Here is a 24609-nt window from a genome sequence, read left to right on the forward strand (position 1 = left end):
GCTTGTAAGTTCTTGGAAAAAAACAGAAGCAGCATGCATGGTGCTCACTGGCACAGTAACTAACTACTGCTCCTTTTCCATCAGAAAGAACTTTTCCTACTCAGTACCACAAGCCAGTATTGGTCTATTTACTTACTGAAAGATCTGAAAGTGAGAGGAAAGCTGACTGAGTAATTTATTAGAGTTAACCCAAGTTTGGAGGAAAAACAACAGAGAGGCAGCATGTATGAAACAACAGTATGTCCCTCCACAACTTAAAAAATGTTTGTAAGAGCTCATTCATTCCTTTCTCAAGTTGAGATAAAAAGTACTGCCAATAGGAAGCTGTTTACAGAAGAATTAATTTTCATAGTAATTAGTACTGCTTCAGGGGGAAAAGGGACAGACCCGCTGCAAAGGCTTCTCTCATCTATCTCCAAAAATTTAACCTGTCAAATTTGCCAGACACTTTCAAAAGCCTGGGTCACAAATACTGTCTTTAGGTAAGGTAACATTAAGCACTTATGTGGGGAAGTAAACAGTGCAGAACTGATAGAGAAATTGTACTGTCAATATATTTACTGGGTTTTTTTAAAAGATAGGTAAAGCCTACCTATTTGTTTGATACTGAAAGGAACAGAAACAACATTGCCCATTAATATTAGAAAAATTATACAATGCTTACCTGCGACCACATTCTGAATATTTACCAATATTTTTTAGTATTAAGGCAGCTGTTAATCGGATGTGTTTAGTTATTGGTCCCTCTTTTTCATCCTACAAAAGTAAAGAGAAAAAAAATGTAAAAGCTCTGTAGTTAGTAGCAGGAAACAATATCTAATACTTGATTTAAACAGTACTAACTGTGAAATCTCTGAAGACAAGGTTTCTTGATCCCCTCCTTAATGCCATTAGGGCAGCACTCGGATGATTCACAATGGCCTTCTGTGCTCTGGGAGTAGAGGCAGTACCCCCTGCAGCTGGCTGCCTACATTAGTAAGGAAAGAATTAATAAAAATAAGCTTGGCACTACTTTCTAGAAGATTAAAAACTCTGAAAATTCATTTTACAATTTTTTAACCCATCTGAACAGAGACACAAAGATCCATTAATACTTGGTGCTGATACGTGATTGGCCTTTTGTTTCCCCAGAAATAAATCTTATTTTAAAGCCTTCAGAAGAGTCATAGGTTTTATTTTATGTGAAAAAAACCACTTCTCTCGAAGAAGTCGTGTTCATCACCCATGACATTTGCGATGGAAAAGTAATATATTGTACTAATGACACAGCCACTTCCTCAAGTGTACCAATTTAAAGGACTGTTTTATCAGATAGGCTTTAACAGGAACTACGATACCAGCTATGCAAATGCCATCTGAGATTTGGCCAGAGAACGTCCTTAAAAAACAGCTTTTCAATACTTGACACAGCTCATTGGGACCACTAGACACTAAGACAATATAAAATACATATTAACTGTGATTACTGAGAAGTAATATAAAAGAGCATAATTTAAGCTATGATCTAAGACATAAAACATGTAATTATTAAATCTGATCAAACATTTGTAAAACCAATTACCTGTTACTGCAGCTTTCAGACTTATTGATAAATTAAGCAGGGTATAACAAACATAGCAGAAGCAATTTCTCTTTTTTCAGTATTAACACTGAAGTCAAAGCTCTATTTCATGTAAAACTTCGCAATTACTCATATTATTAGAGTTTAGAATGTGTAAATAGTAATTTCACTTCATGAGCAAGACTCATAATGTCATCCTAAAGAACAATTTGCAGTATTGATGGTGAAAAATACCACCACACTTCAATATTTTGTACAATATTAGTATGCAGTCTCTTAATACCCTACTAGAACCTGGTTAAGAAGTGCAAGTCGTGCTTACTTGCAAAGGTAGCATAAATCAAATGTAAATGTTCTATTTTTTAAAATGAAAGTTAAAATGTAAGATTATTATTTAAGTATCTTATACTTAAAGTGAATATACCAAGAATAAAACCTGAATTCTCTATTCAGAGAGAATTTCTTTATAACCTGAAATTCTAACAGCAAGGAAACCCAGCTAAAAAGTAAGATGTAGTAACAGACCTCTCCTTAAAAACTCTGTCATTCTCCCCTGAATGGAAATAAAATATATAATATCTAGAATAAAATAGATAATATGTAAAATAAATAAAAAAGCTTTATGAAGTAAAAGGGCAGGGGGCTGAATTAAGAAACTGTTGGGTACTGACATGTTTACAAAAGACTGAGTACCACAGTAAAGGAATTATCATGTTCATTTTTGATTTTTGGAACATTTTTGTTTTCCTTTAATTGAGAAGCACAAGGATTCATCAACGGAGGCTGTTCTGAATGTCTCTCTTCAACAGCTATCATACCATATTTAAGAAAGTTGAAGTACTATTGCCTTGATTCTAAAAATATTGAAAAAGGGACAACTGCAATAAATTAGGAAGATATTAAAAGATTATCTTCTCTTTTTAATTTTGGGGAAAAGAAAGAAACTGATAAAAAATTACTGAGACATCAAGTGGATTGAGTTGTGTCTATGGGCAAGTATCTCCTCAAGAACCATCTAGATTTCCTGAATTTCTTTATGTTATCAACTTAACTCCAAACCATACCATTCAAGTTATCATTTAAAGTTATCTCCTGCCCCACTCCCATGGTGCATGAAGAATATTTCTGGTAGCTCACGCTACCACCTTTAATTCAGAGGCAACAAGGAGAAAAAGATCAATCCAAAAAGATTCCAATGCACAAAGCTACAGTGAACATACAGTTAACTTGTAGTGCTACTTGACCTTCCAGAATTTAATATTCAGCTACCTCTGAAAACCAGAAGAGGAAGTGTTAAAATAATAAAACTTAAAAAGCAAGGAAATACAGAATTAAGGTACAAAACCAACACCGTAATGCAGCTTTATTTTGCCTGCCTGATTCTAGCAAAAGCTATTACAGATTTTTTCAAGTGTGTATGGTGCTATGATAGACTGAAATGATGATTAGGGGAATGGGCCCTTGTTTATTATACTGTGTTCCACGTTTTAATTCCAGCACAAATACTGCTGAGGTAGGTCTAAGTTTTACTAAATGGTGAGGGACTAAGTGAAAAAAGTTCACCTAATTTATGCCTAAAAGTTGATGACTTAGGCATGCTTTGTCTCAGTACCAGTTTTTTAAAGATGTTTCAGCTCCATACAAGAGTTTAATGATATGGACTATCAGTGGTGTGATGATACATCTGACAAACTTCTAGGATTCAGCAAAAATTAAGTCAAAACCTTGTAAGACAGTTTTCAGACATGACCATGTAAAACAGTTTGAGGTGAGCTGCTGGAGTGAGCTGGAGTGAGCTGGAGGGTTTTGTCTGACAAGTCATTGATTCTGAAATTATCAAATTATCAGGTCTTGTCTCCCTCATGTAGCTGCTGGATGCTCTTTTCAGTTACACAAACAGAACTCTGTGGTATCACTGGAAGATAACATGGGTTACACACCACATTTAATAAAAATATTCCTGTTTGTTGATTTCTTATTTGGTAAAAGACAGGAGGGGAGAGAGTAAAAGTAACAGAAAGGGAACCTCTGTGACTTTCTAAGAGAGGTAAGTGATAACTGTTTTAAGTGCTCACAGAGAAAGGTCTCATCCCTTCCTTTTGTTCCAGCCCACCTTCTACACTGGTGTTCAACTGACAGTAAGGTAAATGTATTCCACTCATCTGGCAAGCCCACTCTTTTGATTTATGAGTGGGTTTTTTTAAACAAATTGATTTACCATGCAATCTAACAAAAACTAGAGTTAGTTCTCTCACAGTAAGCAATGCACAAATGTGAGAAACAACAAAGGATGTCAGAGAGTCAAAACACAGAATCACGTAAGTTGGAAAACATTTCTAAGATAGAGAGTCTAACCACTAACCACTGCCAAGTGCACCACTAAACCACGTCCCTAAACACCATATCTGCACATCTTTTAAAGACCTAAAACATCCTACTTTGAGCAACAAAGTCCTTATTTCAATTTGTAGTCTGAAATCACATCCTTAGATACTTGTGATATTTCAGTCTCAATATTTCAGCAAGAACTGGTTATGCATAGAAATTCCTACTTTCTGAATCTGACCTAATTAGGGAATTCTGCCTCAGAAGAAGGGGTGTATGAACAGTTTTTCTCCTTTGAGTACTTGTGCCAGTTTTAAAGAAGCCTGTGAGAACACATAGCTACTGGATGTGTTATCTGTGTGATAGAACATTTTGAAAAGGCAGAGTTGAGATCACATCATGCTAGTAGATGGTGTCAGCCCTACACTTCCCACTTACCAAGTATTTAAGACTACTACATTAGCATAATTCTTCATTTTGTGATTTTCTGAGGTCTGAGTGTTGTTCAGTTTAAAGAAACAAGGAACCATAAGTCTGTGTTAAGATGGCTTTTTATATTAAAAAGTAAAAGAACTCTCAAACTGAATTTCTCAGTTTTCATAACTCGACTTCCTCTGCTGCCTCCAGCAGCTTAGTAGCAATTCTACTAGCCACAGAACAAACTGCCAAATTTGTCTGGGACCACGTAATTATATCTTTAGCTTGCAACAAAGCAATTCCAGTCAGTTACTAACAAAGACCTAGTCTTAATACACTTATGTAAGTAACTGAACTCTGAGTAACTCCAATATTAAGATCCCCAAAACCTCACACCAATGGGCCTGTACTCTCCAATATTAATTCCTGATGGCTGAAATCAGTCTGGAAAGAACAGAGCCAAAGCTGATTCCAGATAGCAACACAAAATCAGCAGACTCAGAGGAATCTTTATCCTTTATATCTTGCTTCTTGTTTAAAGGAAAGTTTATTACAAGAGTCCTGGGATCAAATCAGCCCAAATTTAGACCACAGAACTGGAAGGAACGCAGCAAGTTACCAGACAATCCATCTCAGCCATATGACACAGATGAACTTTACACAAAAAGTAACTTTGCATTCGGATTGTAAGCACTTTCCTGTTACAAGAAAAATTATGAAATGCTGTCCAGTTGGAAAAAAAAAGGAGAACATGTTGAGAACAATGTTTATCATAGAGTATTGATCCATATACCTTAAAGGATTACCTTTTGTCTTCAGGATAACTGCATCTCCCACATCAGAATCTATTCCCTCTTTTGTCTATTTTGTCTTACTGTAATGGACCTCAAATTTGATTACTCTTACAGACTCTTATATGTGCAGAGTTTCACCTTATAAGCCAAGTTACAGATACACAAATTCTTCCAATAATTTCTATTTTTCTTATTTTCCCTATTGCTAATGAGGATTGAGTCTCTTACTTATTGGAAGGCTTCTGATTTCCTGCTTGTCCTTGTTCATCTTGCTTTAATCCTGCAAGCAAAGCATCTCTGGAACAGTGCTTATCCTGTTTGGGCAAAAGAGAGACAGTAAGAAAGGTGTGTAGAAATTTACCACGAAATTTTTACTGTTTTCTGAAGTAATACGTGAAAGACAATCTGTACCTGCAAATGGGTAATGAAGGAAAACCTCTGCCGCTGGAAAGGTTCACATCCCTCCCATAAGCACTGCCCTGGGTAGACATCTTTTCCGCCATGTTCGGTTGCTGCATGATAGAAAACCTGTGATGGTGTCTGAAACCACCTACAAAAGGAAGGAGAGAGGAATTTAATTTTTTTCTTTCCCAGTTAATTGGTAAGGCACAAATATCACAAACATTAAATCCATTAAACTTTTTTTTTTTCTGAATTGAGACATGCATTGATAAATAAAAAGATGTAAAATTTTTAAAGAGAAAAACGTGCGCCTATTACCAGTGAGCTACCAATAAATGTCAATATGATTTTGCCAAACCCGACTGAAATATCATGGTTCTGTTTTTCTGCTATACTTCAAAGAAATAATGCATGTTAATTCCAACAGACCCATTCTCTCCAATCAAGCAAAATACACCAATAAACTATGAACAGCTATAGAAGATGAGCTGCATGTATTCATTTTCCCATTCTCCTTCTTTACTGGCAGTCATACTCAGACCTTATTTAAACTTGAATAGGGAAAAAGAGATGTACACCATACATCTTACTTGCTCTCAATACTGCACACTTGGCAAAAGAGACAGACTAAGAGATCAACCTAAATTAATGCTCTTTAGCACTTGAATTCTAAATAATGGGAAAACTGATAGATATCATTTCCTGTGCACAGGATGTGCACAGAAGTTGAAAAATGTCAGTTATGTGACCCTTTTTAACATCTTGAGTTTCAATTTTTGAGTCATAGAATCATAGAATGGTTTTGGTTGGAAGGGACCTCCAAAGGTCATCTAGTCCAACCCTTTTGCCATGGGCAGGGACACCTTGCACCAGACCAGGTTGCTCAGAGCCCCATCCAATTCAGCCTTGAATGCTGCCAGGAATGGGGCATCCACTGCTTCTCTGGGCTACCTGTTCCAGTTTTTCACCAAATGAAAATGACTTTCCAAACCAAATGAAAATGACTTTCCAAACCCTCCAACTAAGCACCTTGCCTGCTAACAGTCCCAAAGTAAAGGACAAGAAGCAAATTAGGTGCTTCTACATTGATAGAAAATATGAAGTTGCCCTATGCCTAGCACTCCAATACTCTCAACAGTGTATTACGTGTTTTGTGCATATTTCTATTTGGTGAAAGCACAGGTGTGACACACCTCAACAGTGAGTTCAGCCTGGTAAGGGTTTTCTTCCATTTCTAAGTGGTGGAAAAGTTACAACTCACTGTGAATGCCACCTCAAAATACTGGTGAATTAATAATTCTTAGATCTGTATTTTCGAATTGTCATAGCATCACAGAATCATTTTGGGTTGGAAGGGGATTTTGAAAATCATCAAGTTCCAATCCCTCTGCCTGGGCAAGGACATCTTCAACTAGATCAGGTTGCTCAGAGTCCCATCCAATATGGCCTTTAACACCACCAGGGTTGGGGAAATCACAACATTCCTGAGCAACCTGTTCCAGTGCCTCACCACCCTCACAGTAAAGAATTTTTTCCTAATATCCAACCTAACTGTAGTCCCTTTCAATCTAAACACATTCCCCCTTGTCCTGTCCCTACATGCCCCATCTTTCCTGTAAGTTCTCTTCAGGTATTTGAAGGTCACAGTTAAGTCACCCTGAAGCCTTCTCTGTTCCATGCTGAACAATCCCAATTCTCTCAGCCATTCCTCATAGGAAAGGTGCTCCATCCCTCTGGTTATCTTGGTGTCCCTCCTCTGGACTCACTCCAACAGGTTCAATGTCCTTCCTGTGCTGGAGACGCCAGAGCTGGATGCAGTGCTCCAGGTGGGGTCTCACCAGGGTGGAGTACAAGGGCAGAGTCACCTCCCTCAACCTGCTGGCCACGCTGCTTTTGATGCAGCCCATGATACCACTGGCTTTCTGGGCTGCAAGTGCCCATTGCTGGCTCATGTCCATCCTCTCACCCACCAGCACCCCAAGTCCTTCTCAACAGGGCTGCTCTCAATCTGTTCATCCCCCAGCCTGTATTGATATGGCATCAGCCTAATCCAGGTGCAGCACCTTGCACTTGGTCTTGTTAAACCTCATGAGATTCCCATGGACCCACTTCCCCGGCTTGTCCAGGTCCCTCTGGATGGCATGCCATCCTTCACGTGTGTCAGCAGCACCACTCAGCTTGGTGCCATCTGCAAATCTGCTGAGAGTGCACTTGATCCCTCTATGTCATTAATGAAGATATTAAATATCACTGGTCCCAGTATGGACCCTTGAGGGACACCACTCGGCACTGATGCCCATTGGGACTCTGAGCCCCTGACCACTACCCTCTGGATGTGACCATCCAACCAATTCTTAATCCATCCAAGAGTCAGCTCATCAAATCCATCTCTCTGAATTTATAGAGAAGGGTGTTGGGGGGGCACATCAAAGTCTTTACAGAAGTCTAGACAAATGACATCTGGAGCCCTTCCTTCATCCGCTGATGTAGTTACTCCATCATAGAAAGCCACTGAGTTGGTCAGACAGGATTCTCCCTTGGTGAAGCTCTGCTGGTTGTCTTGAATCACCTCCCTGTTCTCCATGTGCCTTAACATACCACTAGAAGGATCTGTTCTATGATCTTCCCAGGCACATAGGTGAGGCTGACAGGTCAGTAGTTCTCAGGATTGTCCTTTCTTCCCTTCTTTAAGATGGGTACACTATGTTTCTCTTTTTCCAGTCACTCAGGACTTCCCCTGATTGCCATGACTTTTCAAATATCATGGAGAGTGGCTTGGCAACTACATCAGCCAATTCCTTCAGGATTCTAGGATGCATTTCCTCAGGTCCCACAGATGTGTGGATATTTGGGTTCCTCAGGTGGCCATAAACCTGATCTTCACTTACAGTGGGAGGGACTTTGCCTATTTGCTTCTTGCCCTTTAGTTTGACCAGCAGTTTGACCAGAAGCCACGCCAGCCTTCTGCCTTCCTCGTCTGATTTCTTGCTCCTGGGAATCTCTGGCTTTTGCTCTCTATGGAAGACTCCTTTAAAGATCTTCCAGCTCTGTTCCACTCCGTTGTCCCTGAGGGCAGTCTCTCACGGGATCCCACTGACAATCTCCCTAGAGAGCTGGAAGTCAGCAAGTTCAAGAGCCTTGAAGTTCAAGAGCCTGACTTTATTCCCTACCTGACCTATACTCCTCGAGACTGCAAACTCCAACAAGGCATGATCACTGCAACTTAGGCTACCTCCAATCTCACATAGACAATAGATGTGTTATTGTAACATATATCAGATGGTAAAGGAGAATCACTGAATTTCAAGAAGTATGACATAAAAATAGTGAATGATTCCAAGTGTAGGGTTTTTTTATCCTAGATATACCCTAAAATGTATCTCAAGTGTTACAAAATTATGTCCCTTATTTCAACAGAGAAAAAAGGGCCAAAAGTTTCAGCTGTGCACTATTCATTTCAATACGATTAACACAGGTCATCAACACCAACTTAAGGCTTGGACAGAAGAGGTGTAGCTGCTGCCCTTTGGGAAGTTATTACCACCAGCTGTTCTCACACACTTGCTAGACAGATGACACTAGTGCCACAGTCTTACCAAAGGGGAAACTTGTACCCACTTCAGCCACTCTGGTTCACATGCCAGTATTTTAATTTCAGTTAACAAGAAAGTATTCGCGTTAAGATGTTTGACTGAAATTACTGGGCTGAACAGTGCCAAGAGGAGATGACTTCCCATCAGAGACCTACAGCAAGTAGTCAAGGATGAAGCAGCATCTACAACCCACAGCACTCATTTATGGACATGTGTGAGTCAGAACTTCCAGCATACAAACAGCAGACCAGTAAGTCCTTTGACCCAGCCACCTGCTTCCACATCCCACTACTACTCAGCAGTGACCATTATGCAAACATACCTGCAATTGATACCTACGCCTAAGTGTACAGGTACTGTTACCTGAACAATTTAAAGATATCAGAGAGCTAATTTCACCCAGAGACAAGTCTTCATTATAAACTGAATCCTAATGCAATAATCACCTGTAATACAACAAATTACCTTTTGCACAGGCAATAAATACTACTCTCTTTAGAAGCATTCATCTTTTACATGATAGTCAGCCCTTACTGCAGGCTGGGAAGCTGGGAAGCAGAAATACCTGCCTCTTGCTCTTGGTCCAGGTATCCCATAGGAGGAAACGAAAACAAAACGTTTTACATCTGCATTGGCTCAACAGCTGATGTTTCACAGGACAGAAAGTTGTCTTTCCACAATACAGGGGAAGTCAGTATATAAACTTAAGCCTGGTACAAACCTATTTATGAATAATTCCTGGCACAGATGAAACAAATTTCATGGCAGAAGTAAAATCCAAAATACAGTGTAAAACATTTTATTCAACACGGCAAGGCTTTAGAAATATAAAGTCATTTCAGCTATGTTGGCTCATTCACTGTTTAATACATTTAGAATTGTACACGTCAATCACTGATCTGAAGATTCAAATTTAATACCATTTTTCCTTAAAGAACCACCTAACTATAGTAACAAAAAAAAGGCCTAAGTACCGACAATATGGTTCAGTTCAGTCTAGACTCATTTCCCACCTAATTTCTCCATCATTCCGTTCAACCCCTGAACAGATCATTAAACTAGTAGCTGACATGACAGGCAGTGCAGATTCAATAGCACTTTCAATTTACTTTTTAAATACAAAGCAATTCAAGAGCAGACAACTGCCTACCTGTGAAACAGAACAGCAGCTTTTAAATTAAGCTACATACAATTAGCAGCACTTGCAAGAGAGCTGAGGTTCAAAGGAAAACACCAACTTTCTGTTACAGTCTTAAAGCAAAAGTAGTGTGCTGACTGACACCTTTTAGAGTTTTACTTCCACTTGAGATACCAAATCTGAATACATCTGCCAGCGGCCAATCATTGCAACTACTTGCATAATTCAGCCTCATTTCTTGTGGTCTTCAGACACTGCTAAATCTGTGGCGTTTTACATCTTGCTCTACTGTTTCCTAATTCAGTTCTAAAAAAATCCAAACCAAATAAAACACCCACTCACACTGGAATGTTGTTGACTGCAGCAGCCAAATTAGGGGGTAGGAAAGACCATACTATTTTATTTATTTGTATTTATTCTGATTCTCGATAAAATGGTTTTTTAAGGCCTTCACTGCTTTCTGCAATGCATCTTGGAAGGGAAACATAACGCCAACATTTTGTGAGAATTCAAGAACATGCACAGAGAAACAGGTGAAAATGAGTGTTTCAAAGTGTCTCCTGTCCTATCTTTCCAGTTAACTACAAATACCATGAAAAAAACCCCACTGTTCTATCATTCTACTATGATGAAACTGTCCGCCTAATCCTAGGAAAAAGAAAATTGCTAAGCAATCATGAATGAAACCAAGAACTGAATCTGAAGTTCACACAGACTAACAACCCACTCAAAAAATCTTCTTGTTTCCTGCTTAAACAACTCAATAAAAAAACCTAAGATTGAAAGCTATAAATAAAACAGTTACAAGAACAGGTGGCAATTCCAGATTCTTCTTTCTGTCTGTTAAAATCAGGAATACTACAGGAGATTTGATACTCCTGTTTTTAATCAGGCTGTTCAAGGAATATGAACAAACAATATACGTTTGAGGAAAATGCTAACTTAACATTTTGGTTCTCACTTCACCACAGAGAACAACACCTAAGTTGGGACTGAAGTGACTATTCTAAAAGTGACAGACAGCATAAAAACAAGAGCTGTGTGTCACATGAGCTAAATCTATCAATGCAAAAATCTCTGAAGGCTTTTGAAAAGAATCAAACCACCATGAAAAAAAGTAGTACAGGAAGTAACAACGAGAGAAACTAAAGCAACAGAAATATGCTTGAAATAGAGATCAACTCGTAAAATATCGGCCTTGTAGCCCTTAACTTCAGTCTCAGGAAAACCTTCTGCAGTAATATTTTAAGACAGACTACAAAAGACTGATAATGTAAGGTATAAGCAATAAGTATATTGCTCCTTCTCCTGCCTCAAAAATCTGTCTGCACATATTCACATCCTAGTTCACACGTGACATCAGCTTATTCCATGGTCAGATGTCACCTCAACACAACTTAACCTACATAACTTTAGACATGGAAGAAAATTGGTGACCTTATGCTTTGAAACTGCAGTTCGGGAAACTCTTCAAGGTGGTATAAATTGTCAAGGCTTCTGCTTGAAACCACCCCAGCTTTTCATTTCAAGCTCAATACAACCTACTCTTGTACCTACACAGGTGTTAATGCATCTATTATGCAGCCAGTAGAGTATGGTTCTAGGGTTCTATTTATTAGCTGTAAAGGAGGAAACTACAAAGTAAGTAAAGCCTTACATGTATTTCTTACGTAGAGAAGTGTCATCCATCAAAGAAAGAAAAATCACTTTTAAGGTGAAAACAATGCAGTGATCTAAAAACCAACAGACCTCTACAGTACCAGTCAGTCTTCTCTAAAATCTCTGTCTTACACTGACTTAATGATCTTAGAATTATGTTTGAAAGGAATGAAAGAAACAAAAATTACACCTTCAGGGGTCTACATAATAACAGTCCTTCAGTATTCCTGTAATTCTGTTCAAATGCTTCAGTTTTACTATCAGTCCCAAAACATTCAAACTTCTCTATCTTTTCATCCCAACTTTCTGAACTTCCCACCAGCCTTCTGTCAAATCAGTTTGTCTTTATGATCCCTTTGTCTTGTCCTACAATGATGAAGTGTCTCACCCTTGTTCATGCCCATCCTGTATCTTACACAATTTTCCTCACTGTGTTCGGAATGGCTATTTGACAATTGCATTTGTCTCACCAATCTCTGCCCTCACTGGAAACTAAATATATTCAGAAACCTAAGTTATTTTAAAAATCAGTGTCAAGATATACATAATGGTACACAAGTCACATCATGTTTTTATGAGCCTACATCTAAATGTCTTCTAGCTCACTCCTCTTTAAGGACAACAACAGTAAATCAAAAAAAGTCCAATCATTGCTGTCTAGTCTTAAGGCCAAGTTCCTTTTTATTTCCTTTCATGACAATGGTGTCCTGTGGCACACAAATGGTATAATTACTAAAATTAGTCATAAGCTAAATAAGACTTTGACCAGGACACAGAAGTGCAACAGCCTGCTCTTGCAAAACTGGAAACACAAGAAAATGTCAAGACATGATTTGTAACTGGAGTACAGGAACTATTTTTGTAGTTGCAACACGGAGAACAAGTTTCAGAGCTAGGATTTTTTTTTAACTTAACTGCACAACTGTTTTATTTATTACTGAAAAATCAACATACTACAAGAAAGCCACATAATACTAATTTTATGCTCTGAAGTATAATTGAGAGCAGTCAAGTGTCCTGCTATCCCCCACCTCATTCAGTTTCCTCAACATTTTCACTTTATCTTTTCCCCACTGACAAAGTATAAGGTAACTTAAGGAAACAGAACGGATAGAACCTGTAGGATCACCTTCTATATACAAGCATCTGTTACATATTAGTAAAAGGTAAATAAAGGAGCCAGTTACTTTTTACAAGATTGCCACAGACACATGAAGTTCTGTCCAGGTTTTTTCATCTGCTCTGCATGCTGACTTGCTGCAGTGTATGACGGTGGCTGCAAATTGATCTGCTGGCCCGGTACTTGTACTGTTGGTATCGACGTTGCAGGTGTGCTCTGTAGAAAAAGTTAAACCACAGTTTTAAACAGGGCTTATTTCAATACCTGATGTGCAGTTTACTGTTTGCTGAAAGACCTTTTGTTTTACACTGTAATCCACCACAGTTTTTAACACTCTGAACTCTGAATAACCATTAATAGATAAAATACCATGAGGGACATACAACTTTTACACTGTCATATTTATGGTGAAATTTTTAATATTCAAATTAATAAACTTTATGTTCAAACACAGAATTATGACTGTAAGAAATTTCTCAAGGGCAGTAGTGGAGCAGAGGTTAACATTATTTTGCAAAGACTTTGTTTATAATTTAAGAAAAAAAACCATGCAAACTCTACATGTTGCAATATCATCAGCTTAGGGAGTAGTTTTGCTTTCCTATGTAAAAGTAAGATAAAATAATGCTAAACACAGCAGTGAGCCCTGAAACATATAGAACTGCTATATGTTCTTCGATGAAATGGTTTTATGTACTGCATCTGTGGAATTCTTGAACTGCCACACTAATACGCAGCCTCCCTACAGAGCACATAAGAAAAGGTAAACAAACAATACTGAAGAAACAGCATCAATGACCAGTAGGCTCCATCTATGACATACCATTTTATCTATAAAACTTGGCAAATGATATAATTCTTCAGGTTCTTGTAAAACCAGACTGCACACGTACCTTCACACAGAGCACCACATGCCCAGAATGCCTAAACATGCTGTACAACTCGTACACAGTGAAAGAGAAACATTTCAGGAAGGAAAAAGATGCTCCCCTTGCTATGTAACACGACATTACTTTAACACTGAACTAAAACTATCTTTAAAATTACCTACAAATATAAAACCAGAGCAATTTTTTTCCTGAGAAACAGATACAGAACACTGAACTTATCATTTCAGAACAGTGTTTATGTGACAATATTGTTACTCTTTCTTTTTTACTGGAAGGCTCTGGCCAGCAAGATATTTAAAAGGATGATGACAGTAAAAGAATTAAGCTTTTGAATATTATTTAGGAATAAAGACCTAACATGCCTTTCTTCCCTACCGTTTGAAGGAATGTAACACTCTAGAGAGACCAAATAACATTACTTTCAAGTCTATGTTTAAGAACATTATAAAGCAAGCACTTTCAAATGGTGCACAAAATACTCTGTTTAGGCCTTTACAGTTTTGTTACTAATAACTTCAGACTTCTACTACAAAGAAACGAACAGTTAACTGCAACTTCTATAACTTCATTTGTATGTTGATTTTGCATTTTCTTCCTGCTGCTCTTTATTGGCATTGTGGACAACAGTCATACAAGGTATTAAGTTAGTAACTATCACAGATGATACAATGCTAGTAACATGACCAAAGGGACAGCAAAAAGCCCGATCAAAAGCAAAACACTTCCCATTCCAAGCACAAAACATGATAAAAATAAGGCAAAACTCTGCAAAACTTCTGAACACAGCATAACTACTTATGATGCCTGTAATCCATCTGCATATATGAAAAGTTTTAAGAAAAGACTTGAGTCCTTTAGTCATAACTACAAATTATTTTGAACTCAGCAATGATTTTCACCTAAAGACCTCTAAACTATTTTACAGAATGGGTAACCAATCCTTCACAATGTATCTTTTAACAAAAGGTAAACACAAGTGGAACCTTTTAAGACCAATGTCCTTTAAACAGGCATTTTTAAAGTGAAGCTGCAAGTAATTGAATGTTAGCAGTACAGCTTGTTTTGCAGCCTTCACTTGGCATCCCAGTATCAACACATTATGATGGTCTTTATGTGACTTTTTATCCCTGTAGAACTTTTGTCTCCTTTAATGTGCAGAAGTGAAAATGAGTTTACTGAACGAATTCAGTATTTCATTTAATCCTTATCATTCAGTGTGTGGTTCATGTATTATTTACTCCATTCAGAGCAAACCCTGCAATTAATCCAGAATTATGAATTTTCTCAAAGGCTTCTCTGGCAAGGTCTCCAAGTGGTGTTCAAAGGTTTAAATACCATCTAATAGAAAAATTGTTTATTTTAAACAAGAAGATCTGAGATGCACACCACAAAATGTTACATGCTGAAAATGAAAGACCACAGAAAAGGAAACAAATTTTCAGGTCAAAAAGTGAAAATTCAGCTTCCCCTCTGATTTCTACCCCTTTTTTTTTTTTCTCCAGTGAGGAAAAAAGCTGACAAATTGAAAAGAAATACGTAAAATAATTGCTTATGTTTAAATTCTCTTATTATCACTCTACTGTAGTCTTGCTCAAATGTGTACCATTAGGTTGTCACAACTTCAATGTTTTCTTGAAGAGAAACCTGCCTACCAGGTGTGCTCATTATATTTTTAAATCAACACATAGAGCAAAGTTAATTAATTAATTAATTAATGCTTTCCTAGGTTTTTCTTTACAAATGTAAGTTCTACATTCGAACATCTCAGACCTTTCTTCTCTTCATTCAAGAGATCATAAATACTGCTAATTTTTGGTTTCCTTTTCCCTCCTCTATTTTCTTGTACACATTTAGTAATGCATGATACACAGAACATCACTAAAATTAGGTATAGCCTTTGTTTTCCAGAAATATCCCAGAGATATACCTAGACATACTAGTTATGTGCTATTTAGTTTACAGTACAATGATTATGTAAACTCACTTATTTCTTTAACATACAGAACACCACGACAGACATTAAATTTTTCCTAATAAAGATTGAAAAGTCTTTTCCTGTGGCATAAAGATTTCACAAAGTTTCCTTCTCTAGCAAAAAGATTTAATGAACCCAAGTTCCACAACAAAACAAACACTCAGTACTCTAGTACACTTGAAAACATTTCATGACATCTTTTTATAAGCAAATTAGACCTCTCCATGATATGATATGCAACTGCCACCACTTAGCCCTTTTGTCACAGGATCTTGGGACTGAAAGGTAGCTCTACAACAGCAGCATCACATATCTCAGTATGATTTGCACTGAACTCTAAAGTACACAAATACAAGCCCTTAATGCCTGTACAGTCTACTTACAGAACAGATACTACAGCCTACTTTTAATAAGCAGGTGGAGATATATCTAGATTAGGTTGACTAAGATTGAGATATCGGAGGTAGGGTGGAGGTCCAGCCTAGTCATGAAAACTAAGAGTACAGCTAAGAGCTTTCTGCTAACTAGAATGGACTGTTTACAAAGATGCTAATTAATTTTATGCACAGGAACTCCTCTGTTCGGGTACACGAGCTCCCTGTGTGGTAAGAATAACAAACCCTATGGTCTGGGGCCAGAAATGGCCTCCACCCACATTTCACAGAACCAATGGTGCCATTCCCTTTATGCATGAACAGATAACTATTTTATCATGATACCTGCCCATTTTACTTAAAAGGCCTACTCTGCCAACAGCAAGAGAACACACTGCATCCCAGTGTGTAGGGGATTCTGCTGACGTGCAGAGACCTGTGCAGTTTAAAAGCATTAGGTTGCATTTTTTCTCCCATCATTGGTATGCGCACACCCACAGTAAATACATTTAACTCAAACAGTTCATTATTAGCAAAAATATTTTTAAAGTATTACAGGATTTACAGTTTGGTACCAGAAATTTTTTTTTTATCTTATTCATGATAATGAACACATCTATAAAGAGGTAACACATAAGCTGAAAACAAACAGATCAGAATTTGAGTCTGAGGAAGGAGTCAAGTAGATGGGCAGCCAACAAAATAACTGTTCTTTTCTTGTTAGATTACTGAAGTTTATGCCTCCTTGCAACAGTGTGTTTCACAAGTGAAGAGTAATAAAAGTACAGAGATTCCGTATTTCAGTACTTCCAGCTGAGAAACTCATTTGCTCTGTGGCTAGGAATGAATCACACCTCCTGGAGCTACACACCTGCTTTCTGGTGCATAGTAATTCTCAGCTTCCCAACCAACAAAGAGCAGGAGCAAGTAGTCAAGGCCACACAGATTTTGCACCTAAATTTCAACACAAGCATGTTTTTCAAGTGGATAGCCTAAGAGAAATGGGTGGGCATTGTTTATGAGGGGATGACAGTGATGAGCAGGAAAGTCATTACTTTAAAAGCCAGATAAGGCAATTTAAATCAGATATGTTCAGTTCTAAGAACCTGCATGATATCAGAGCATTCCTTCAAAATATACACCAACTGGGACAAACGAACATGGTAATGTTCAACAGATGTTTTGGAGGCGTTTCAAGAGGAGTAAGAAAAAGTGGAAAAGAAAAGCATACAGATAGGTAATTGCTCATTTATTTTTCAACCACCAGTCTAGCACAAAGCCTCAGGAAAGCAATAAACCAGGAAGAGGGAACACCAAAATAAAATGAAGCCAAGAAAGTAAAGTGCCAGTTCTGTCTCCTCTCAGAGTACATTTCATGAGTAAATTACAAAATATATTAACAAAATTGCAACACTCTGTGTATCATGTATACCTTGTCAGACATAACAAATATACTCATAGCCCATTTTTTAATCAAAATGCAAAATATAAAAAGAAAAATTTTTAAAGTCAGAATACATGTAGTTATTTTTCAATAAGCTTTGCTGAGGTATACAATCAACATGGAATAATCTCAGGTTATACACAGAAGATACCTGTGTCTAACTGGATTTTGATGGCACTTATATGGGCTGTCCCATATACAGCAAGTATGTAATTTTTATTATTTCAGTAGGCCATTTAAATTAACATTCTTCCCCAAGCATAAGTACCAGCCCATTTCAAACTACCATTCGTATGAAAACAAATTTCTCTTAACTTCTACATTCCCTTAAGCATTATTTCATTCTTTTTCTTCCTTTTCTTAATTTTCATTTTGCTGATCCCCTCCTCCTCTATTCATTTGTCCCTCCTTATCTTCAAGCATTTTCCCCTTCTCCCCTCTGCAGTTCACGACAACTAATCTTGATGTAGCTGCATAAAACAATACTGTCTCTTCTGTCCTCAACATCTCTTTTTCTAGTCTTCCTATTTGGTTTCATTTTTATTACAATTTCTTTTCTTCCATCCCTTTCACACTTCACTAAAATACAAGTTGTAGCTTAAAACAAAAATTTAAGATAACAAGCAAACACGTTAAAAGCTTCAGCAGCTATGTAATTTTGCCATAGCTAATATCCCTTTATTCTCTGTCCCTCACCATTTTTCTCCACTGGGTTGTATTTCTAATAAATTTAACAGTGTCTGCAGAAAGAAACATGCACTCCTATTTCTTCTGCAAGACAGATAATATATATTAGGTACTATAGAGGATAAAATAATGCAGATGCTCAAGTGAAAGTGTTCCTTAGCTGCTGCCCTTCCCAAAGTCAGGAACAAGGAAGCTGCTTATCAGACAAGACTCAAAATAGGAGGGAGAAAACAGAAGATTATATGGGGTCTAACCTTAAAAGAAGTCATCACTAAAACTCACACCAAGTTCATGAGAATTTGGCACCATTTTAGTATTTCTGGATGTCTCAAAGGTACTCCTAAAAGCAGACTCGATATTAGAAAGATTTAACATCTGCTTTTCCGGAAAAAGCAATGGCTGCTCAGCAGCTTTGGGAGCTGGCCAGAACAACTTAGATACTGTTCATAGTCCAACACATTCATTTTAAAGAAGTGGCAAAGATCTTTAAAAGTCTTATGCCAAATTATGATATTAACTATATCTGAACCAGAGTACTATAAAATGGGTTCAATTATAAGTCAGTATTTTGCATTGCCATGACAGACATCATTCATAAATATACAGCCATATGGTTAAGACAAATAGCTAATGAATATATTTTTCAACAAGATCAAAACTAATTAACTCCTTTTCTCCATATTTCTGTAATTCTGAAGAAAGGAAGGGCATCCTACAGACAGCAGAATGAGCAAACTTTCAGGGAAGGAGACATTAAACCAAGTTCTCCTCATCTGCAAATTTGTACTGAATGGTAAACCCAGCCAGCAGCATTTTTGTTTGTACAGGCGATGGAAAATGTGGGAACTATTAATGACAGCAATATTAGGGAGAGTGTAAAAAAGAAATCATCAGCAAAGGAAATATTCTCTTTTTTTTTTCTATTTCCCCCCTCTATTATCATGATACATACTATCAAAATCAAATGAAGCAGTTAAATGTAATATTTCACTCTTCTCAAAATTCTTACAGTCTAAGAGTTTAGTAGCTGTTTGAGATGCAACTGCAAACTCCTGTCAGCCACATATCCAGGGAATAAATAAACATAGATAATATTTATTCCATTCCAGAGACATAACCATATCATTCTGTGTGTCAGCCAAATCCTTAGTAAAGCCGTAACAGAAATTCAAACTGTGTAACAGCTAAAGACACTTGGGGTAAAAGCAAGGCATAGTTACTATATCCACACTACATAAAATCAAGCACATTAGTGTCCCCATGCTGCCAACAGACACTTTCATTTTGGTAAAATTGTTTCTAGTAAGAACAAAGATAAATAACATATCAAAGTAATATAGATCTCACTCTAACAAAACCTAACTGAAAAATTAGGAGTGAGTTCGAAGACGTTTTAAGAATGTAACGCTGTAGCAGTTAAAAGAAAGAAGTAGAGAAAGAAAAACAGAAAGGTAACTTGTTAACTGTTAGACCTGATTTTTGACCACCTAGATGAAGGAAAGTTGAAAGCTTTCAAGAGAAACCTAACTTGACACAGGAGAAGTAGCACTAGCCATCACTTGGCACATTTTGAGTTCCAGCTGTTTAAGTCCATAAGGTCTATACCTTCTACTTTGTTGAAGACAAACAAACAAACCCCCAACCAAATAAACAAAAAAGATGATAAGAAATAAAAGCCCTGTTACTCCAAGGTCAAAATGCACAAACATACATTCAGGACTTCACTTCCTCTCTCCGGTCTGTCAGAACTTTAACTGTCAGACCTACCATTCTATTCTCTGTGCTCCTACTCAGGTTAGGAGTGTTTTTGTGGAGAGGTATTTTCTGTCTGTGTACAAAACTAAAATAAATTATAGAGACAAATAATCTCAAACATGATTATTTTTACTTATTAGTAATCATGAAAATGATGGCCATACCTCATTTCTAGTAAAGTGTTGGGAGTAACCATTTCTGAAAGATTAAATGAAGTTTAATCTCAAGGAGATTCTCAAGGGAGAAAAAAAAAAACCAAAAACCCTCTCCAAAGCTTGGCAAAAAAAACACAACACCCCGAAACAATGCTTATTTCATTGATAAAATAAATGTTGCAAATATTTTATAATAAATGAATGTAAATATTCCAACAATTTACGAAACAATACTTTCTATAGTGAAAGCAGTGAATCCACAAAGCAAGTCTTTGAAGATTGCCTTTAAATGCAAGAACTTCAACTCATTTCAGCAAGTCAAATGCAGGTGTGGTGATTAACTTCAAAAAACCATATTCACCCCTCCATAGTGACCAAGAATTAAGTGCAGAACAGTACTGACATTTTTACAAGACTATCCAGCAAATCACGGTTGTTTTCAGAACAGTTAATCCTTAAGGGAAGAAACAGTGAGCAGAAGTTCTCTCCTCACTGCATATTATCAAGCTACAAATTTTAAATTCCACTATTGTCACTGATATAGAAGAAGTATGTAAACTGTTAGAACTTTAGTCTGTGAAGAACAGAAAGCACAATTTTCTGAATATTTTAAATACTATGCAAGAGGTATTGACCGAGTTCACATTTTCAGCCATGTTATTTCACAGTATTAGCCAGAATCACAGTCAGAATAAACATAAAAAGAACACCACAACATACCTGTGTGACCATGCTTTGTATATACGTGGTTGGATGCTGCTGCTTTTGTTGAACAGCACTTTCTATTGCTACTTTCGCTACAGTGCTTGGATCCGCTCCAGCTGGCACAGCAACCATAGTTGCACTGCAACCAGCATTGTTGGGGTCACTGATTGTAACAATTCTAACTCCTACTTTATTTGGAATTCCTGGAACAGTTTCCCTGTCATTATCCTCTGCTGGCCTCTTTGCAGTTTTGCATTCTGCTGTGCCATTAGTAGACCGAACTTCGGAGGACAGGGTAGACTGGGACACTCTAGGTCCTGAGTGTGGAACTGCTATGATTTGATGCCCCTGTATAACAGAGGCTGTAGATTGTGGTGAGACAACTACACTTGGGCGTTGCTGAGGCACATCTGAATTCAAACTTGAAGCTAGAGGTCCATTAGGTAAATCAGTGTTGGTACCACTAAGTTGCTGGGTTAACAGTTTTGCAGCCTCCTGTGTACCGCTTACAATAGGTGAACTACTCAAAGTGAATACAGGCCCGTTAGAAATTCTTTCCCCTTGATCACCTTTGGCAGTATCTTGCTGCGTGGCATCCAAATTCCCTTGTTGTTCCACTGAAGATATCTCACCATTTCCTACATGATTGGAAGTTTTGTGATTTGGAATGTTTTTGCTCAAATGAGTACAATCTCCTTTATCAAAATCACAGATTCCATTAACTAGGGGCTTCTTCAAATCACTTTTAATTTCCTGTGTGTCCGTTTGTTCAAAGTTCTGCTTTCCAGGAGCTCCGTTCTCACCCATTTCTAATGATGGCCCATTACTGACTTGTGAGCACTGATTGGCCTCATTCTGTGTTTTCCCTGAGTTAGAAGGAGGTAGACTGGAGTCACTATACTTTCTCCCATTTAAAAGACTTCCCACCTGCATTTCATTTTCTTTTGCATCCCCATTGCTGGTGTTTGCAGCTCCTCTTCGGCAGGAAGGATTCTCCATTACTTCAATTTTACGTTCATGAATGTGTAAACCTGTTGCTTCCTTTGCTTCTTCCTCCTTTTGGCAAATTATTTTATCACCTTTGAATGGGGGAGCAGCAGTACACGGTGATTGTCCAGCTGAAGGTGCTTGAGTAGTTGGAAGTGTTTGCACCTGTAGCCCAACTCCTGTCTGTGCTCCACTCACTGCAATTCCTGCTGGAGCAATGATTTGAGTTGTGTTTCCCTGACTCACAGTTGCAGTAGCAAAACTCGTATTTGGCACAACTGTTATCGTAACCTGGTTGCCAGTAGTCCCTTGGAAAATAGTTGCTGGGCTGTTTGAGATCAACTGGCCTGGCAATATCTGTAAATTAGAAATGGGTACTGTTTGCATGGCCCCTTGGGGTGGGATCGCACCCGGGACCAGCTGAACATTTTGCTGTCCAACTAGCAGCTGTTGAGCTGTAGACTGTCCTTGGACTCCAAAGCCTGGTGCCTGGTTATTGGCCATCTGATAAACCACCTGAGGGCTAGGAGCTCTTGCATTGTTAGGTGGAGGAATCTGTGGAGCTGGGAGTATAAGTTTTCCCCCTGGAGTTGAGGGGCCTCTTTTCGGAAGAAGCAGTTGTTTTATCAGGCTAGACTCACCAGAGTTGGGCTGGCCAACTCCTGGATTAGCTTGTTGGGACTGAACCTGCATTTGCATCGGTTGTTGTACCTGTACCTGCTGCTGCGACGATGCTGGTGAATGTTGCTGCTGCTGCTGCCTCTTTACAGAAAGCATCTGGCTAACAGTAGGAGGGGGTCCTTGTGACTGAGGAGTGGTAGATGAAGATGACATAACTGTAGGGACTTGATTATTTGCAACTGGACCTGGGGATGGTGAAGATGATGGAGTAATGCTTGGCTGTCCAGCCAACTGGACAGTCTGACCAGCAGGAATAGAAGCTGGATTAGCAAGCACAATCTGATGAATGGCTGGTGCATATGTCTGACCTTGCTGAGCTGGCTGGCTTACGATCACTACACTTTGCTGGGACGGTGGCGGAGGCTGCTGCTGTGGCTGCTGTACAGCAGATGAACCTTGCTGAGACGGCAGAGGTTTTGGTGCAATATTCTGAAACCCTACTCTAGATGTTGGTGGGTTTTGGACACCTGCGATTGTAACTACCTGCCCAGCTGCTACTTGGAAATTCTGAACTGTGGTGGCAGAAACAATGTTAGATGCAGAGGTTGTGACGTACTGCTGTGGTGCTATGATGACTGTATCTTGTTGCTGGTTACCCGCAGAAGACTGCTGAGATGATGTTTGCCCAGGCTGCGATGATGTGCTAATTAGCTGCTGACCCTGTGAAACTGCTGAACTGCATGCTGGTAGGTTTTGTACTCTGCCAAATATATGACCCTGAGGTACAGCTTGCTGAATTACCGTAACAGGAGTGCCTGAAGGTATCTGTCCTGGTACCACTGCGTGCAGTGGAGACTGTTGTTGAATTACAGGTTGGTGGTGAAGCAACGTCTGAGAACCCACAACAGTAACAGACGGCTGTTGACCTGTAGTGCTGTGATTTTGATTAGAAGCTCCTCCCACAGCAATAGTAACAGGAACTGCAGACTGAGGAACAGAGCTCTGTATTACTGCAGCCTTCACTACTTCACAGGATATTGGACCTTTATTCTGAATAACAGTCATTGGAGCATTTTGTTGTGTATGAATAGAAGGATTTTGTGGAATTCTAGAAACAGTCTGTGCCACAGTATGAACACCTTGAATTGGGAAAGACATCTGTGTTGCTGTCAAAGTTGAAGACTGGTTAATAGGGGTCCTCTGATAGTGATTTCCTACACTCGGTAGCCCATGTGGGATTCCTGTTGAAATAAAACACAGTAAAAGTTTCAAAGCAGAAACTACTTCAAAACACATTAACATAACAAATTTTTAAAAATCCAAGGCTTGAAATTGCAGTTCTTTATGAAGTCATTTGTCTTCTCAGCTATACTGCATCTGAGTTAATGATGCAGTAACAACGGTTTGTCTGCTGACTGGCAAGTTTATGGGTTACACACCAAACACTAGAACGGCATGCAAGTATATACTGCAATACTATTCCCAACATTACTGAATAAACTCAATCAAAACATGGGGCAGCAGCTTCCAACTCTTTCAAACTATTTTCAAAATCTTTTGGCTTTTATTACAGTTTCAGAGTCAATTAAATACTTTATATATATTAATTTAAAAACCTGCTGGCAAAGGAGACGAAGACACATCAGGAACTGAATCAACCCGGACAACTGGGGTAGACGACGTTGGTGGCTGCTGATAGTACATCTGAATGGGAAGTGGTATAGCTCTCCTTTTCACTCCTACCACGTGTATATGTGCTTGACCATTGTTACTTGGATCTTCCACTCTCTTCACTGTATGATTTGGAAAGACAGTTCTGCCAAAAACAACATAAGTCTCTGTTAATAAATAATAACTCAACTCTCTTGCAATGTTTTTGTTTTGGTTAACTGGTCTTGTGTGCACAGTAACTGCTACATTATGTACAGGTAAGCCTGCATCTTTGCAACCCAGCAGGATTTTCCAATAGCATGTAAGTATTCATAACTGAGGACTAGCAGGTTCACC

General features: G+C 38.3%; 1 protein-coding gene across 2 annotated transcripts in view; it reads right to left on the minus strand.

Annotated features, from left to right (window-relative positions):
- The window catches only part of ARID2 (AT-rich interaction domain 2), a 102792-nt gene that overhangs the window by 3273 nt on the left and 74910 nt on the right, over positions 1-24609 (minus strand). For both annotated transcript variants that reach the window (XM_027659508.1, XM_027659499.1), the window contains 7 exons: positions 24219-24418; positions 21010-23843; positions 13077-13225; positions 5509-5647; positions 5326-5411; positions 844-967; positions 665-756 (listed from right to left, as the gene is read on the minus strand). In XM_027659508.1, coding sequence (XP_027515309.1) covers positions 665-756; positions 844-967; positions 5326-5411; positions 5509-5647; positions 13077-13225; positions 21010-23843; positions 24219-24418 — 3624 coding nt within the window. The remainder of the gene's footprint in view (positions 1-664; positions 757-843; positions 968-5325; positions 5412-5508; positions 5648-13076; positions 13226-21009; positions 23844-24218; positions 24419-24609) is intronic.

The sequence above is a fragment of the Corapipo altera genome, unplaced genomic scaffold (assembly GCF_003945725.1).
Source record: "Corapipo altera isolate COAL_440 unplaced genomic scaffold, ASM394572v1 1, whole genome shotgun sequence".
NCBI lineage: Eukaryota > Metazoa > Chordata > Aves > Passeriformes > Pipridae > Corapipo > Corapipo altera.